Source organism: Terrapene carolina, unplaced genomic scaffold (assembly GCF_002925995.2).
Source record: "Terrapene carolina triunguis isolate 2854851 unplaced genomic scaffold, T_m_triunguis-2.0 Scaffold21, whole genome shotgun sequence".
Classification (NCBI taxonomy): Eukaryota; Metazoa; Chordata; order Testudines; family Emydidae; genus Terrapene; species Terrapene triunguis.
In genome coordinates, this window is record NW_020664372.1 from 35,467,531 (window position 1) to 35,484,025 (window position 16,495).

The following is a 16,495-nucleotide window of genomic DNA, read 5'->3' on the forward strand; positions in this document are numbered from 1 at the left end:
GTTACTCCCAGAAATGGAAATGGCTTTCTCTGTGGATATCAGATAACAACCTGTCTCCATATTCTGTCCCTATTTCATCTATTATTATGCCTGAAGTTTTTTAGCATTCTCTTGTTGTCAGTGTAAGTTCAGCTGTCTGCCATCTGGGCAGAGTACTCTCCTATTGACAAATCGAAAGTATTCAGCCATCCTAGTCTCACAACTTTCCTCAAAGGGCTGGATAATGCTTTTTCACTAGTTATGCCTTTCAAAAAATCTGTCCAAATATGTGATTTCAACATAATGCTGACATAGTTAATGGATGCACATTTTGAACCTTTGAGAGACTGTTTTATTGTGATTGTCGCTGTACATAACACTTTTAATCACAAGTACTTCTGAGAGAAGAGCGAGTGAGCTGAAGGCTTTGATGGCTGATCCTTCATTCACTATATTTCTTGGGACAATATTGCATCGTGTGCTCCTTCATAATTCTTGTCTAAAATAATGTCTGATTTCCAGCTAAATCAGACTATTAATCTCTCATCTTTATTTCAAAAACATTCTCATCCATGGGGAAATTAGTTTGGATGTTCTTGATGTCAGCTTTGAATTTCTGTTTGTCTAGTATCAGGGTACAGAGGAAGCCATCGGAACTTTTTGTAGCTTTGTAAATGGAATGGCATTTCTACTCAAAACCTGTTGAAAGGGGTTAGATTATGCAATGAGTAAGGCTAAGATTATGTCACAGAGGTCATGGAAGTCACAGATTCTGTGACTTCCAGAGATCTCCGTGACATTTTCCGCTGCTGCCCCGGGGCAGCGGGACTGAAGCTGTCAGCTGGTAAGGGCCTGCAGCTCCCAGCCGGGGGCCCCCTGCAGCTCCCAGCCACAGCCGGGGGCAGCAGGGGGCCCCCAGAGTCACAACAGCAGTGGTTGCTGGACCCTCCACCTTCCCATTTTGTCCCAGTTATTTTTAGTAAAAGTCAGGGGCAGGTCATGAGCTACCCTGAAATTTTGTTTATTGCCCGTGACCTGTCTGTGACTTACTAAAAATAACTGACAAAATCTTAATCTTAGCAATGAGACATGGCAGGGGTGACAGTACTTAAGTCTTAAGGCTCACTCTCCTGAGGCTAAGCCAGATGACCTGATTCCATAACAGAAAACTGCAGTGCTGCTATTTGCAATTCTGTTCATATCTATGCAGCACTATTCTTTTTGACTTGGAGCATAGAGCTGATGCTTGCTTTAGAAGGACTACTTTGGAATGCTTGTTTAATTAGAATTTCTCAACCAACATTAATGGGGAAATAGTATAGTTAGCTAGACTTCCTCCAATGAGAGTATGCAAAGGAAACTTTGAGGACGAAAGAAAGGGTACTTACTAGTAATTAGTTCTTCAAAAATGTTGATTCTGCATATTCATACTACTTGCTCACCTATCCTCTTCCTTGGAATTCTGCTTTCTTAATAATTTTGGGCTTTAGCGGAAGGAACTGAGACAGTGATTGGGACTTCTCTGGCTTCTTATAACCTCTGCTTTGCATGTTCAAGGATGCATTCCCAGCAACCATTGCTTTTCTAGAAGGTTCCTGAGGCTTGGTGCCAGGGTATATCCCATAACGGAAAACATGAGGTAGCACACTTACACTAGTGGTCCTTATGAGCATGTTGAATTATAACCTTTAGTTATTACTAAGTCTGGTTCTTGCAGTGACTGTAACTGCCACCACATTTAACACACACAAAAAGGTGCTCTTTCTATTCTGTTCAGTTATAATGTTGATTGAATTGTTATAATTTGTACATTGTGTAACACAATTCTGTTGTTGCATCTGAATTGAGGGTTCATTGAACCTGTTAAAATATCAATGAATATGTTATGATTTCATTGTTATATATTGCTAACCTCTTAGGTAAGACAGTTAGGATATATACTTGATGTGCATGTGCAGAGGCCGTTTTTCCAAGAAAGTCAGTTGAGATGTTCAAGCCTTAGAATTTTTTTGAAATTAAAATAAAATGAATTCATGTCATAAACTAAGTACTTACAAAATTCCTTCTCTTTCTCTATTCCTTTTTCAAACACTGAGGGCTGGTCTACACTGAAAAGTTACATTGACATAGCTACGTTTCTCAAGGGTGTGAAGAATCCACATCCTCGAGTGTCGTAGTTAAACCGACCTAATCCCCGGTGTAGACAGTGCTAGGTTGACAGAAGAATTCTTCTGTTGGCCTACCTACTGCCTCTGGGGGAGGTAGATTATCTACAGCAATGGGAGAACCCCTCCCATCACTAGATAGTGACAATGTCTACACTACAAACTTTGGTTGATGCAAGTTGCACCGGCGTAAAGCTGCTGCATTTAGTGTATCACTTGTGCATGTGCATACTTGGCTCCTTGTGTCGGCACTGAATGCACTCACCATGAGTGCTTATGTCAATGCACAGCGCGGTGCACCATGGGTAGGTATCCCAGTATGCAACTACCCTCCTGCACACTGTATTTTGGGAAGTTTTAGCAGCACATGATGGGCAGAAATGAGTTGCACAGGGTGACTGGGAGCAAGGGGTCAACTTTCCAGTGTGCAACGGTTTCCATCCCATAATGTCATCCATATCTCATAATTTTTCCATCTTTTAAAAATCCCATGAACCCTTGTGGCCTTTCTCCTTTCAAAGGATGGCAGACAGAAAACACGGAACCTGCACAGCTCTGCATTATTGTCATAAGCATTCCAAGCACAGGACCCATGATCCTCCAGTATTTCCAGAGCCATAAGAGCAACAGAATCAGCAGGGAACATGACGATTTCTTGAAGGGTAGATTGCCGTGGGACATAGTGAGAACCAGTGCAAGGTTGTTGATGGCATTCCCAGAGCAGCTGCTGCTGCTGGAACACTGCTCCTGGCCCAAGAAAGAAGCACTGACTGGTAGGATCAAATTGTTATGCAGGCTTGGGATGATGAGCAGTGGCTGCATAACTTTCGAATGCACAAAGCCACATTCCTAAATGCTGAGTTCACCCCAGCCCTTCAGCACTGGGATGCAGGATGAGAGCTGCACTGACAGTGGAGAAGCAAGTGGTGATTGCGCTGTGGAAATTGCAATGCTGGATTGCTACCGGTCAGTGAGAAACCATTTGGGAGTTGGAAAATCCACTGCCTGGGCTGTTGTCATGCGAGTGTGCAGTACCATTAATAATTTCCTACTACACAGGATTTGTGGCTCTCAGCAATGTGCCGGACATCGTGGATGGATTTGCAGCAGTGGGGTTCCTAAACTGCAGTGGCTCAATAGATGGCACACACAACCCTATTTTGGCACCACACCATCTTTCCACAGTGTATATCAACAAAAAGGGCTAATTTTCTTTGGTTATGCAAGCATTGTTGCATCACTGGGGATGCTTCACCGACATCAATTTTGGCTGCTCAGGGAAGGTGCATGATGCTCCCATCTTTAAGAACACAAGACTGTTCAGAAAGCTACAAGCAGGGACTTTCTTTCCCGACCAGCAGATTACCATTGGTAATATTGAAATGTCAGTAGTGATCCTGGGGGGAACTAGCGTACCCCTTGCTCCCTTGGCTCATGAAGCCATATACTGGCCACCTCGACAGCATCAAGGAAAGATTCAACTACCGGCTCAGCAAGAGCAGAATAACAGTTGAATGTGCTTTTGGTAGATTGAAGGGACACTGTTGTTTACTCACAAGATTGGATCTCAGTGGAAAAAAAACTTCCAATAGTTATAGTTGCCTGCTCTGCATAGTGTCTGTGAAACAAAGGGGGGAAAGTTACTGCTGGGTTAGAGGATGGAGTTAGAGCTGCTACCTGCTGAGATTGAACAGCCAAACACAAGGACTATTAGAAGAGCTCAGCACCGAACTTTATGGCTCAGGGAGGCTTTTAAAGACCGCTTTAACATTGAGCCACAGTAATCTGTTGTGGTCTGCTGTGCTCTACCTGGCCTTGCTGTTTTGAGGCCTGTTAGGAATTGTGTGGTGCTTGCTGTATATCTATGAATATAACACTTTCAATGCACCTATTTTGCAGTGCTTGCTGTACATTTATGATTATTACACTGTCATGGATCCTAATGGTTGTCACACTGTACTGTAACAAGTGATTAGGTGCTTTCAGAATTGCTAAGCACTCTGCAGCATATGTTGTGAATTAATATAGATAAATTATTTTCCAAATAATAGACTTTTATTCAGTAAGAAAACCAGTACAAAATAAAAATGGTGCAATTTAAAATCCGATACATTAAACATGCAATAAAGTAATGGAACAGAATTTAATAAGGGATTGCTTATGTCCACATACAGCAACCATGGCTTTCACAGGTCAGTGTGCGTGAAGCTGTGGTTGTCCTTAATGTCCCCCTGGGATAGAGTGGTAGGAGGAGAGATGCAGCCCCTGATAGCATGTGGAATGTTGAGGCGGTATGAAGGGTGGTGCTGTACAGGAGTTCTCCATAGATTGCTAAGTGAGACAAGAGTCTGCAGCATCTGTGTTTGGTGCCAGAGAAATCCCATTATGTCCTGGTACATCTCCCTCTTCTTTTCCTGCTGTGACTCCTAGGCCTTTCTCCTGTCCACTCTTTCCTTCTCCAGGCGTCGGCAATATTCACCTTCCAGGCTCTTTTGCTAATAGCCCGATAAAGCACTGTCTTGAAGTACTTCATTGAACATGGTATCCAGAGTCCTCGTCTTTCTCCTCCTTATCTAGCTCAGGTGTTCTGTGCGTGTGGAGGAGGAATCCCTCAAAACCGCAGTGGCAGCAGCTGTAGATAAAACACAGAGATATAGTCATAACAGAAAGAGAAAGTTATGATTCAGAACTCCCTTCCCTTGCTCCCCTAAAGTTTTAAACAAGATATGCTTATTGACACTTCTTCTTCGGAGTGCTTGTGCATGGTGCCACTCTCAGCACCAGCCATGGTGCATATAGCCTGCCAGGGGTGAGGGAAATGAGGAGGGAATTGCTCTGTTGCATTCAACTGAGTATAGGGCAGTGGTACTGAATACTGGTACCAATTTCCACAGGCAGTGGGGCTTTTAGCTGATATCTTACTCTTGAGGGAAACAGGGGCACAGGGAGCACAGCTGCTGCTGGTGTCCCAAAGCTGCCCAGGCGCGTATGCTGCTAGCCTGCATATTGCAATGGTGCTATCGAAGCCATCACTGACTGGCATGGGAAAGTGTCCTGTTGTGGAGAATCTAATCCTCTCCTGAAGGTTTCTAAGTACCTTCACGAAAGTTCCATTGAGATCTCTCAAGAGGATTCAAGGGATATTTCTGTGTATTTAAACTGCTCTGCATGGCCCCCTGCCTAACTGTACAGGAGAATGAAAAGCAGATAACGCTACCTCTCTTCGTTATATCACCTATCACCTTTTGCAAGAGTAAATTAATGAAAAGTCAATAGCTGTAACCTGTTAATTTCAGGGTGCCATCAGTACATCATTGCAATGGAAATACAATTACACATCTGATATTCCTGCCCCTGCATTGGACTCGCCAGTGCTCGACTGCTGGGACTGACTGGACTGCGGTAGAGTCTCAAACAGGTCCTGGCTCGTGGCATAGATGGACCCCCCGGTTGCATGTCTCCAATTCCCCTCACTGTTCATGCCAGTGGCCTGTGGCTTGGCCTCCTCGGAAGTATCCACAGTGATGGTGGGATCTCTGCCAAATATGGCATGCAGCTTTTTGTAAAAGCAACAGGTCTGAGGCACAGCATTGGAGTGACTGCTGGCCCGCCTGGCTTTCTGATATGCCTGACTCAGATCCTTTTGTGTTCACACACCACTGCTGCTGGTCCCTGTTGTACCACTTCTCCTGCATCCCTCGTGCAATCTTCTCATAAACATCCATGTTTCTATGGCTGGTCTATAGCTGTGCTTGCACAATCTCTTCTTCCCACAGGCCCAGATCTAATATCTCCTGTCTGCTCCAAGACGGAGTGCATCTGGAGCATGAAGCCAGCATGGTTAGCTTGGCAGTTGCACACAACAATGGGGAGCTGCTAAATGTGCTTGCCAAGCTGGACAATTAGGAAAAGACATTACAAAAAATTGCAGGGCTTTAAAAGGGAGGCAGGCCTTCTAGTCTCTGTGACCCCTGGGCAGTGTAGTTCACAATTATGACCAGAGTGGTCAGTATCTGGCATTGTGGGACAGGTGCTGGAAGACTGTTAGGGTCAACATAAATAACGCAGTATCTGCATTCTCGCTGCATCGATCTGAGTACATGGCTCAGTGCTGCTCGGGGAGATGGTGTTACTGTGTTGCTGTAACAGGGTACTTGCATCAGTGGGAGGCAAATTTAAGCATAGACACATGCACAACTGGGTTAACGCAAGATGGCTTATGTCAAATTAACTTTGTAGTGTAGACCAAGCCTAAGCATCTACACTGAAGTGCTACAGCTAAATGTAGTCATAGCCTAAGAGAGTATTCAAAGACATCAGTGGCAAATGACTGTTGGCGTTAGTTAAGTGCTTAATACTCATTGAAAGTGATTTGCAATTGGTGCCTTTGAATACCACCCTGTAAATCTTTGACCAAGTTATAATAGTTGGGAGAAAAATAGAGTACATTCAGGATTATTTTTCCCTCCTTTCCATTTTTTCTAAGGGCTAGTCTACACATGAAGTTTTCCTTTTAACTCCATGTGTGGCCCTCTTATTCTGTGTATAAACATAGTGTCTTAACTCATTTTGAGCCCTATTTTAGGTAAGGCTTTAAATGGATGAGTTACAAAACATTCAAAACTGTTTATAGTGGAAATATGTCTAGCTATGCTAATAGATGCTGCTATAATAATTTGAAACTCTGAGAGTGATGACTTCAGGCAAAATATTGTAACTTCTCTGAATGCTCTCTGTTCCCTGTCCTGTATCATTATTTGTAGATATATCATTTTCGTCATATGCTGTACTCTTAGTATTGTTCTTTTGACATTGATGTTTAGGTCTCATGGTTTGCGGTAGGATGTTATTATCTCATGGTCGGTCACAAAAATGAACATGCCAGAAGATATCTCAGGTAAAAGCTTAACTTCATATCCAATAATATTAGATTTATTATTGTGTTTCTTATGACTTGTTAAGTCAATATTATTCAGGATTTAATTTTCAAATAAAGAATAGTTAACTATAAAAGTATTACACAAGAGCTGTTCATTGTAAATAAATGTAATTACAGAAACCTAGGAATCCTGGCTGCTGTATGTCCCCTGTGTTTACCCTTTCTTTGATATGGCAATTAGATACAGCAATCCTTTGATATGGCAATCAATCAAAAATGTTTTGTTACAAACTGGCCTCATATGAGGGATATAGTCACCCTCCCATTGCAAGTGAACCTAGTCACTGGGTCCCATGTGCTTCTAACCGGTTCTAATTCTAGTGATGCTCTGGAACTCTAGAGCATACTTTCAAGCTTAGACATCTTGTCTGATGAAAATAACAAAGGCCTGAGATGCATCTTCCCCATCTCTGATGTCACCTCTTCTGTGAGTCTGAAATTTGTCAGTGTTTCAGCCTCCTCTTTCCTTCGTGTCTTTCTTGTGGTGATGGTTGGCTCCATTCACAGAGTCTCTGCTCTTAAATAGGGCCTCAGTCTCTGTGCCATGTGCTGAAATTGAGAAGCTCCAGACACTCCAGTCATGCTTGCCCCCTTTTTGTGGGCTCTTGTGTATGGACACTATTGTTCCATGGCTATGGGTCAGTAGTTGGCAGATGATCAAAGTTGATGACCCTAAATTGCAGTTTTGATGGCTTTTTGGTGACAGTCCTTCAAAGAAGTGTCAAACACTTTCTTTCCCAGGCAGGGCAGCTGTCTGGAATGGAGAATAATAGGCTTGCCTTAGGCAAGCCCAGACTTTTGCAGTCACATAGGCAATATTTCCACCCACAGACTATGTCTACACTTACAAGCTTACAGAGGCACAGCTGTATTGGTACAGCTGTGTTATGCCGATGGGAGAGAGCTCTCCCGTCGACATAATAAAACCAGCGTAATGAGTGGCAGTTGCTATGTCAGCGGGAGAGCATCTCCCGCCGATATAGTGCTGGTGCACGTGAGCGCTTATGCCAGCAAAACATATGTTACTCGGGTGGTTTTTTTCAAATCCCTGAGCGAGAAAAGTTTTGCCAATATAAGTGCTAGTGTAGACATGGCCTAACTACAACAGAAATTTCATAATTTGACATAAACATGTTAAAGTGGAAAATGGTAAACATTGTTTACACTGCATGAATAGAGAGAGATTTTGTAATGTAATGTAGTTGTTTTTCTGTTCGCTTTTTGTTGGTGTCTTTACTTTAAGATTTATGTGTAGATATAAAAACCATATACCTCTTTTGCATGCATTCACACCGTTAAATTTAGTTCCTTGCAGTAAGGATTTAGTTCATCAATTTACCTTTGGTGTTTCACTATGCACACTTAACAACATTATCTAAATAATATAGTTTAGAAATTTGCTAAAATCAGTTTAGAAAATGAGAATAATACATTCTCTTAAAATGTCAAATAATGTGTGTCAAAAGGTAAGCTTTCACCAGTATGATAATCGTTTAGAGACAAAGTTCTTTATTAAACACTCATTAGTTTACTACAAATTTATTAAGTATATACATGAGTACACAGACTATTTATACTTCAGCAGGCTTACTGCTTAAGTGTTCCAATAAGATGAATATAATGAATTTCAGATGTAGTTATAATGTGTTGGTCTGATTTTGTGTGTGTGTGTGTTTTTTAGCAAAGCCACTACACTTGAGAGAACCTATGGACCAGCTTGGATAGCATATGGACATTCATTTGCAGTTGAGAGTGAGCATGACCAAGCAATGGCTGCTTACTTCACAGCAGCACAGCTGATGAAAGGGTATGTCAAAAGTAGACTATGCCATTTTATATATTTTTTTTTTCATTGATAAAAATATACTTAAGGCAATAACTCAAATGGAAACTTCAGTACCAGGCAAACTAGTTGAAATTAAAGTAAAGAACAGAATTATCAGACACTTAGATGAATATGATTTGTTGGGGAAGAGTTGACATGGTTTTTGTAAAGGGAAATCATGCCTCATCAATCTACTAGAATTCTTTGAGGGAGTCAACAAGCATATGGACATGCGTAATCCAGTAGATACAGTGTACTTAGATTTTCAGAAAGCCTTTGACAAGGTCCCTCACCAAAGGCTCTTAAGCAAAGTAAGCTGTCATAGGATAAGAGGGAAGGTCCTATCATGGATCAGTAACTGGTAAAAAGATAGGAAACAAAGAGTATGAATAAATGGTCAGTTTTCAGAATGGGGAGAGGTAAATAGTAGTGTCCCCCAGGGGTCTGTACTGGGACCAGCACTGTTCAACATATTCATAAATGATCTGGAAAAAGGGGTAAACAGTGAGGTGACAAAATTTGAGGATGATACAAAACTACTCAAGATAGTTATGTCCAAAGCAGACTGTGAAGAATTACAAAGGGATCTCACAAAACTGGGTGATTGGGCAACAAAATGGTAGATGAAATTCAATGCTGATAAATGCAAAGTAATGCACATTGGAAAACGTAATCCCAACTATAAATATAAAATGATGAGGTCTAAATTAGCTGTTATCACTCAAGAAAGAGTTCTTGGAGTCATTATGGATAATTCTCTGAAAACATCCACTCAATGTGCAGCGGCAGTGAAAACAGAATGTTGGGAATCATTAAGAAAGGGATAGATAATAAGACAGAAAATATAATATTGCCTCTCTCTAAATCCATGGTATGCCCACATCCTGAATACTGTGTGCAGATGTGGTCGCTCCATCTCAAAAAAGATATATTGGAATTGGAAAAGGTTCAGAAAAGGGCAACAAAATTATTAGGGGTAAGGAACGGCTTCCATATGAGGAGAGATTAAAAAGACTGGGACTTTTCAGTCTGGAAAAGAGACGGCTAAGGGGGGATATGATAGAGGTCTATAAAATCATGACTGGTGTGGAGAAAGTAAATAAGGAAGTGTTTTATACTCCTCCATAATGCAAGAACTAGGGGTCACCAAATGAAATTAATAGGCAGCAGGTTTAAAACAAAAGAAAGTATTTTTTCACACAATGCACAGTCAACCTGTGGAATTCCTTGCCATAGGATGTGGTGAAGGCCAAGACTATAACAGGGATCCAAAAAGAACTAGATAAATTCATGGAGGATAGGGTCCATCAATGTCTATTAGCCAGGATGTGGAGGGATGGTGTCCTTAGCCTCTGTTTGCCAGAAGCTGGGAATGGACGACAAGGGGTGGATCACTTGATGAATACCTGTTCTGTTCATTCCCTCTGGGGCACCTGGCATTGGCCACTGGCGTAAAAGACAGGATCCTGGGCTAGATGGACATTTGGTTTGACCCAATATGGCCGTTCTTATGTTGAAAACAAGGGAGGAAAAAGATTATAAGTAGTGTTTCATTATGCTTCTGCTTGTTGAATTCATCATTTGTATTTGATTATTGCTTACAGTTTAAAAGTTTAGATAGTGTTACTATCTAGTGTGTCATTAAAGTCCAGTTATCTTTCTTTTCAGTTTATAGGTGAAGAAGCAGAACTGGATTAAACTCAGAATTAACTTGGGGATAGGAAAGGGAAATACACATGTCTAGGCTAAAATACTAGTAAACATTAGAATTAACTTCTTACTAAATATTTTCCCTTTAAGGTACTCTTCAGATTAGTACTTCATTTGGAATCTATTTCATGTAGTGTTACATAATACATATTCTTCCTTGAGTTACTGCACATTTGGATCCCATTTAGCATCCATGTGCCCCAGCATAGGTGTTTGGAACATTTTCACTAGCAGTGTCCAGTAGCAGTGGTCCATGCGCACTGTATGCCTCCCTGCTGCACCCTCACAGGGCATAAAGGGCACAGCAACCCCAACTGCCTTAGGCAGTGAGTTGTAACAACATAAGTGTCCCTTTGTAGTAATCTTGTTACTTAGCATTTAGTCTGATAGTTGGTAGTTAATTTGTTTATAGGTAGTAGGTTAGTGCACTTGTTACTGTTTAAATTAGCTTGTTTGCAGTAGGTATGGGGAAAAAAGCAATTTATGGCAGAGCCCAAATCTCTGGGCTTCAAGACAGGTCCCTTTATAGGGGGGTTGTTCTTGTGGCTGACACCTACGACAGGTGCCTTTACTGTCTGGTTGAGCAACATATTGTTGCTAAGTGTGTGATTTGCAAGTCCTTCAAGAAGCACACACAAAAGGAGAGGCAGTTCAGCTTTTTCTTATGGAAAAGTCCATGAGAGCTATGTCTGACTGAGAGCATGAACTTGGTACAGAGGCTTCTGTTTTCACAGCTTATCTCGCCAATGCTCCTGTCACCAGAAATGTGACAGCTAATTCAGCAGCATTTAAAAAGATGAGATTCAGAAAGGTCAATCAGAGGAGGCAGGGACCCTCGTTGTTAGAGAACTGAATGACTCTAAAGGCCTGGTCTACACCTAAGTCGATCTAGCCATGGTTGCCTAGGGCTGTGAAAAATTTCATGCCCTGAACACTGTCGTCCTAACCCCTGCCATAGACACTAGAAGTCAATGGAAGGATTCCTCGGTCGACCTAACTACAGCCTCTTGGAGAGGGGGATTACCTACATCGATGGGAAAACGCCGTCCATCAATGTAGGAAGTGTCTACAGGAAAGTAGCTGCAGTGCTGCTGTTGCAACGATAGGGTAGACATACCCTAAGTCAGTTTCCTGGCGCGAAGCCTGTCTCCGGTGGCAGGAGCAAAGAAGAGGTCTTCAAAGGAGCCCTTACTGCTGGTGCCAAGAGAGAAGAGGAACTGTTGAAGGGAGCCATTATTGTCGGTGCAGGAAAGAGTGGGACTGAGACCTGCCATGTAGCACTGCATTACAGAGCTGGTACAGAAACCTGCTTCTTCATCTAAAAGATCCCAAGAGAAAAAGAATTCACAGTCAGCTGCCTTCTTCCTTTTTGGCAAGTCCACTCACTTGTTCAGCCAATTGCTAAGAAAAACAAGTTTTTATTTACATTTCCGGGAGATACTGCTGCCTACTTCTTATTTACAATGTCACAATAAAGTGAGAACAGCGTTCGCATGGGATTTTTGTAGCTAGCATTACAAGGTATTTATGTGCCAGATATGCTAAACATTCGTATGTCCCTTCATGCTTCAACCACTATTCCAGAGGACATGCTTTCATGCAGATGACACTCATTAAAAAAATGTGTTAATTAAATTTGTGACCAAACTCCTTGGAGGGGAGAATTGTATGTCTCCGGCTCTATTTTACCCACATTCTGCCATATATTTCATGTTATAGTGGTCTCGGATGATGACTCAGCACATGTTCCTTTTAAGAACCATTCACGGCAGATTTGACAAAACCCAAAGAAGGTACCAATGTGAGATTTCTAAAGATAGCTACAGCACTCGACCCAAGGTTTAAGAATCTGAAGTACCTTCCAAAATCTGAGAGGGACGAGGTATGGAGCATGCTTTCAGAAGTCTTAAAAGAGCAACACTCCAATGCGGAAACTACAGAACCCAAACCACGAGAAAAGAAAATCAACCTTCTGCTGGTGGCATCTGACTCAGATAATGAAAATGAACATGCGTCGGTCCGCACTGCTTTGGATTGTAATCGAGTAGAACCCGTCATCAGTATAGATACATGTCCTCTGGAATGGTGGTTGAAGCATGAAGGGACATGTGAATCTTTAGTGCATCTGACACGTAAATATCTTGCAACGCCGGCTACAACAGTGCCACTAGCTTGTAATTCACTATAACCCCCAGATCCCTTTCTGAAGTACTCCTTCCTAGGCAGTCATTTCCCATTTTGTATGTGTGCAACTGATTATTCCTTCCTAAGTGGAGTACTTTGCATTTGCCTTTATTGAATTTCATCTTATTTACTTCAGACCATTTCTCCAGTTTGTCCAGATTATTTTGAATTTTAATCCTATCCTCCAAAGGACTTGCAACCCCTCCCAGCTTGGTACTGCCTACAAACTTTATAAGTGTACTCTCTATTCCATTATCTAAATCGTTTATGAAGATATTCAAAAGAACTAGACCCAGGACTGATCCCTGTGGGACACCACTTGATATGCCCTTCCAGCTTCACTGTGAACTGCTGGTAACTACTCTCTAGGAACAGTTTTCTAACCAGTTATGCACCCACCTTATAGTAGCTCCATCTAGGCTATATTTCCCTAGTTTGTTTATGAGAAGGTCATGCAAAACACTATCAAAAGCCTTATTAAAGTCAGGGTATACCACATCCTCCATATCTACAATGTTGGTTATCCTGTCAAAGAAAGCTGTTAGATTGGTTTGACGTGATGATTTGTTCTTGACAAATCCACATTGACTGTTTTATCACCTTGTTACAAACTAGGTGTTTGCAAATTGATTGTTGATTATTTGCTCCACTATCTTTCCAGGTAAGAAGTTAAGATGACCAGTCTGTAATTTCATGTCTGTAATTTCCATGTCAGTGTTCTATTCCAATAATATTAGATTAACTCTTATCCTTAAAGCACTTGGCACTATTGCTTCAATCGAAGTTCATTTGGCAGCATTCCATTCAATATCTGTATTTCATCCTCCAGTAGAGGAAGGTACAATCTTCTCTCTTCAGTCAGTGAATAGATTTATGGAAGGGCTTGTCCGTATTTTTCTTCCCATGAGAAAGATCACTCAAATATGGGACTTAAATTCAGTGGGTTTTTTGCTTATGGACCCTCTTCTCTCCTCCCCCCCCCCCTTTGAATCTCTCAAATTATCCTGTTTCTCTTCTATCACTGAAGGTAGCATTTCTGGTGGCAATTACATCAGCTTGTAGAATAAGCGAATTACAAGCCCTAATGATAAATCCTCCATTTACAGTTTTTCACCTGTCTAGAGTAATGATGAGACTGCATCCATCTTTTATGCTCAAGGTACTATCAGATTTTCATATCCATTCATTCACCAGGTTTTTTTCCCAAAACCTCATTCTTCACCTGTTGAATATAAATTACATACTTCAGAATTGAGAAGATTGCTGTTATATTACCTAGATAGAACTAGATCTTTTTGTAAAACTTCAAGACATTTTGTTCTGTGTGGTAATAAATCAAAAGGGATGACTGTTTCATCATGAAGACTTCCAAAATGGGTATCCAATTGTATTAGAACTGCTTATGATATTAGAAGAGTCCTCCATCAGAGTGCAAGCTACATCAATAGCATGCTTAAGTCAGGTTCCAGTATTGGAAATATGTAGAATGGCTACCTGGTCTTCAGTGTATATGTTTACAAAATGTCATTTGTTAGTCACCACTTCAAAATCTGATGCCCGTTTTGGAAGAACCTTTGCAATCTCTTTTCAGATAACTCTTAGCTCCCACCTCCTTTAAAAAATGATTGCTAGCTTATCACCATAAGTGGGATCCACATGTCCAGTAGCTCAAAGAAGAAAGAAAGGTAACTTAGCTAATAGTAACTACTGTTCTTCGAGATGTTCTGTACATGTGCATCCCACAACCCATTTTTGCAGTTCAGTCTTATGAATGAGGATTTTGGTCAGCGAAGGAACTGAGTGGTGGTTGTTGTCGCTGCCCCCTTTATGCCCTGGGACCTAAAGGGCACATGTGCGACACCTACTGGACACTGCTAGTGAAAATGTTTTGAACTCTTGTGCTGGGGCACATGGACACCATAAGTGGGATCCATGTGAGAACATCTCAAAGAATCAGTTACTATCAGCAAAGTAACTGTTCTTTTTAAGTTTTTTTTTATTTAAAGTTTTTTTTTTATAGGTATACTTATAAAGTATCACACAGTTAAATGCTTTTAAGATTTCTGCAAATAATTAAATATTTACATAAAGCAAATATATGAAACTTCCTTTTTTTCCTTATTTTTTACAGCTGTCATTTGCCGATGCTCTATATTGGACTAGAATATGGTTTGACCAACAATTCAAAATTAGCTGAAAGATTTTTCAGCCAAGCCCTAAGCATTGCACCTGAGGATCCTTTTGTTATGCATGAAGTTGGAGTGGTTGCATTTCAAAATGGAGAGTAAGTTTGCAAAAGGAGATAAAGAAAGACAGTACTACTAATCTATATTCTTTTCCTAAATGTAATGTAGTAGCATATATTTTGTTTTTATATAATAATATAATAATAAGCCATTTTGAGCTACAGAACAAGAAATTGTTTTTGATTCTAGTTAGTTAGTATTCACCCTAAACTCTTACTTATCAAATTAGTTTCTCTTCTAATAGGGTATTTTATCTGGTTTGATGTTTTAAGGATTGAGTCAGGAAAGAATTGATACTTGGGGATGAGGCACATATAGACCAGCCAGTCATCACATGAGGGATTCATTTGTGCAGGAGATTGCATGTATTGAAATGGTATTTGTAATGTCATACAATGAAGCATTCTTTGTTTTTGGCAAATTGGGAAGTATCAAGATGATTCCAGAGAGGGGAACAAATTTTTAAAAGGTGTATAAGGTTAAGGTTTTGATTGTTATCCATAGCCTGGTTATTGGGAACATTTAACATGTTTCTGGGCTGTACTCCATTTTAATTTTTGCTCTGTAGTTTGGCTTTAAGATCATGCACCTTTGTGTGCAAGATGTTTGTCACAACTGCTTGTATTTCACCATTTAATCAATGTGAATGAATTTATCTGTGCATAAATAGTGTAAAAGATAACTTTTCTCTCTTTCTAACGCGGCTTATTCAACTTTGTCATTAAGAAGGGACTTTTGAATGTAAACTGTGTGATAGATACTTTGTTGGTAATTCCAGTAATGTTTTTTTCTTATTTTAGCTGGAAAACTGCAGAAAAGTGGTTCCTTGATGCTTTAGAGAAAATTAAAGCTATTGGGAATGAGGTAATTTTTAATTAATGCGTACTTAATTTTATGTCAATGAACTATTTATTAAAACTGCAGGTTCTCATATTATATTGCCGTATGTAATTGGATTGTTAGAATAAATGCAGTAAGTTCTGAGACATTATCCACCCCAATGATATAGACTGTGACTTAAAACCTTAGCCTATTATCATTAAGTTCTGTCATCCAGTGTTTTCATATTTTTACATCATGCTTATCAGACATTCCTTTTTACCCTTTCCAATACCTAGAACAACAAGCCTTCAGCTGAAATTAAAAAGTAACAGATTTAAAATGTATTCCTATATGCCTGTGGCATAGCTGTTAGCAGAATCCAGATCTGACTCCCAGTTGTGTGCCTAAACTGTTAGACTATGCTCCGTCCCATATGAATTCTCCAATCACATATGAAACTCAGTACAGCAAGGTATTAATGCAGATATCTTAGTTTTTAAAAAAACGCTTAGACATGCATAGGAATAAGAATAGAGTTTGTAGTTACGGTATCTGTGGTAAAGTTACAGCTCTTCTTCTGATGCTTAAGAGCATAAGCTAAACACCCTGACCAGAAAGGAATTTA

At 40.5% G+C, this 16,495-nt stretch overlaps 1 protein-coding gene across 1 annotated transcript in view; it reads left to right on the top strand.

Moving 5' to 3' along the window:
* The window catches only part of CDC16 (cell division cycle 16), a 66,271-nt gene that overhangs the window by 20,085 nt on the left and 29,691 nt on the right, over positions 1-16,495 (top strand). Inside the window, exons 11-14 of the mRNA XM_024224386.3 lie at positions 6,968-7,041; positions 8,765-8,890; positions 14,934-15,086; positions 15,849-15,912. Of these exons, the coding sequence (XP_024080154.1) occupies positions 6,968-7,041; positions 8,765-8,890; positions 14,934-15,086; positions 15,849-15,912 (417 nt within the window). The remainder of the gene's footprint in view (positions 1-6,967; positions 7,042-8,764; positions 8,891-14,933; positions 15,087-15,848; positions 15,913-16,495) is intronic.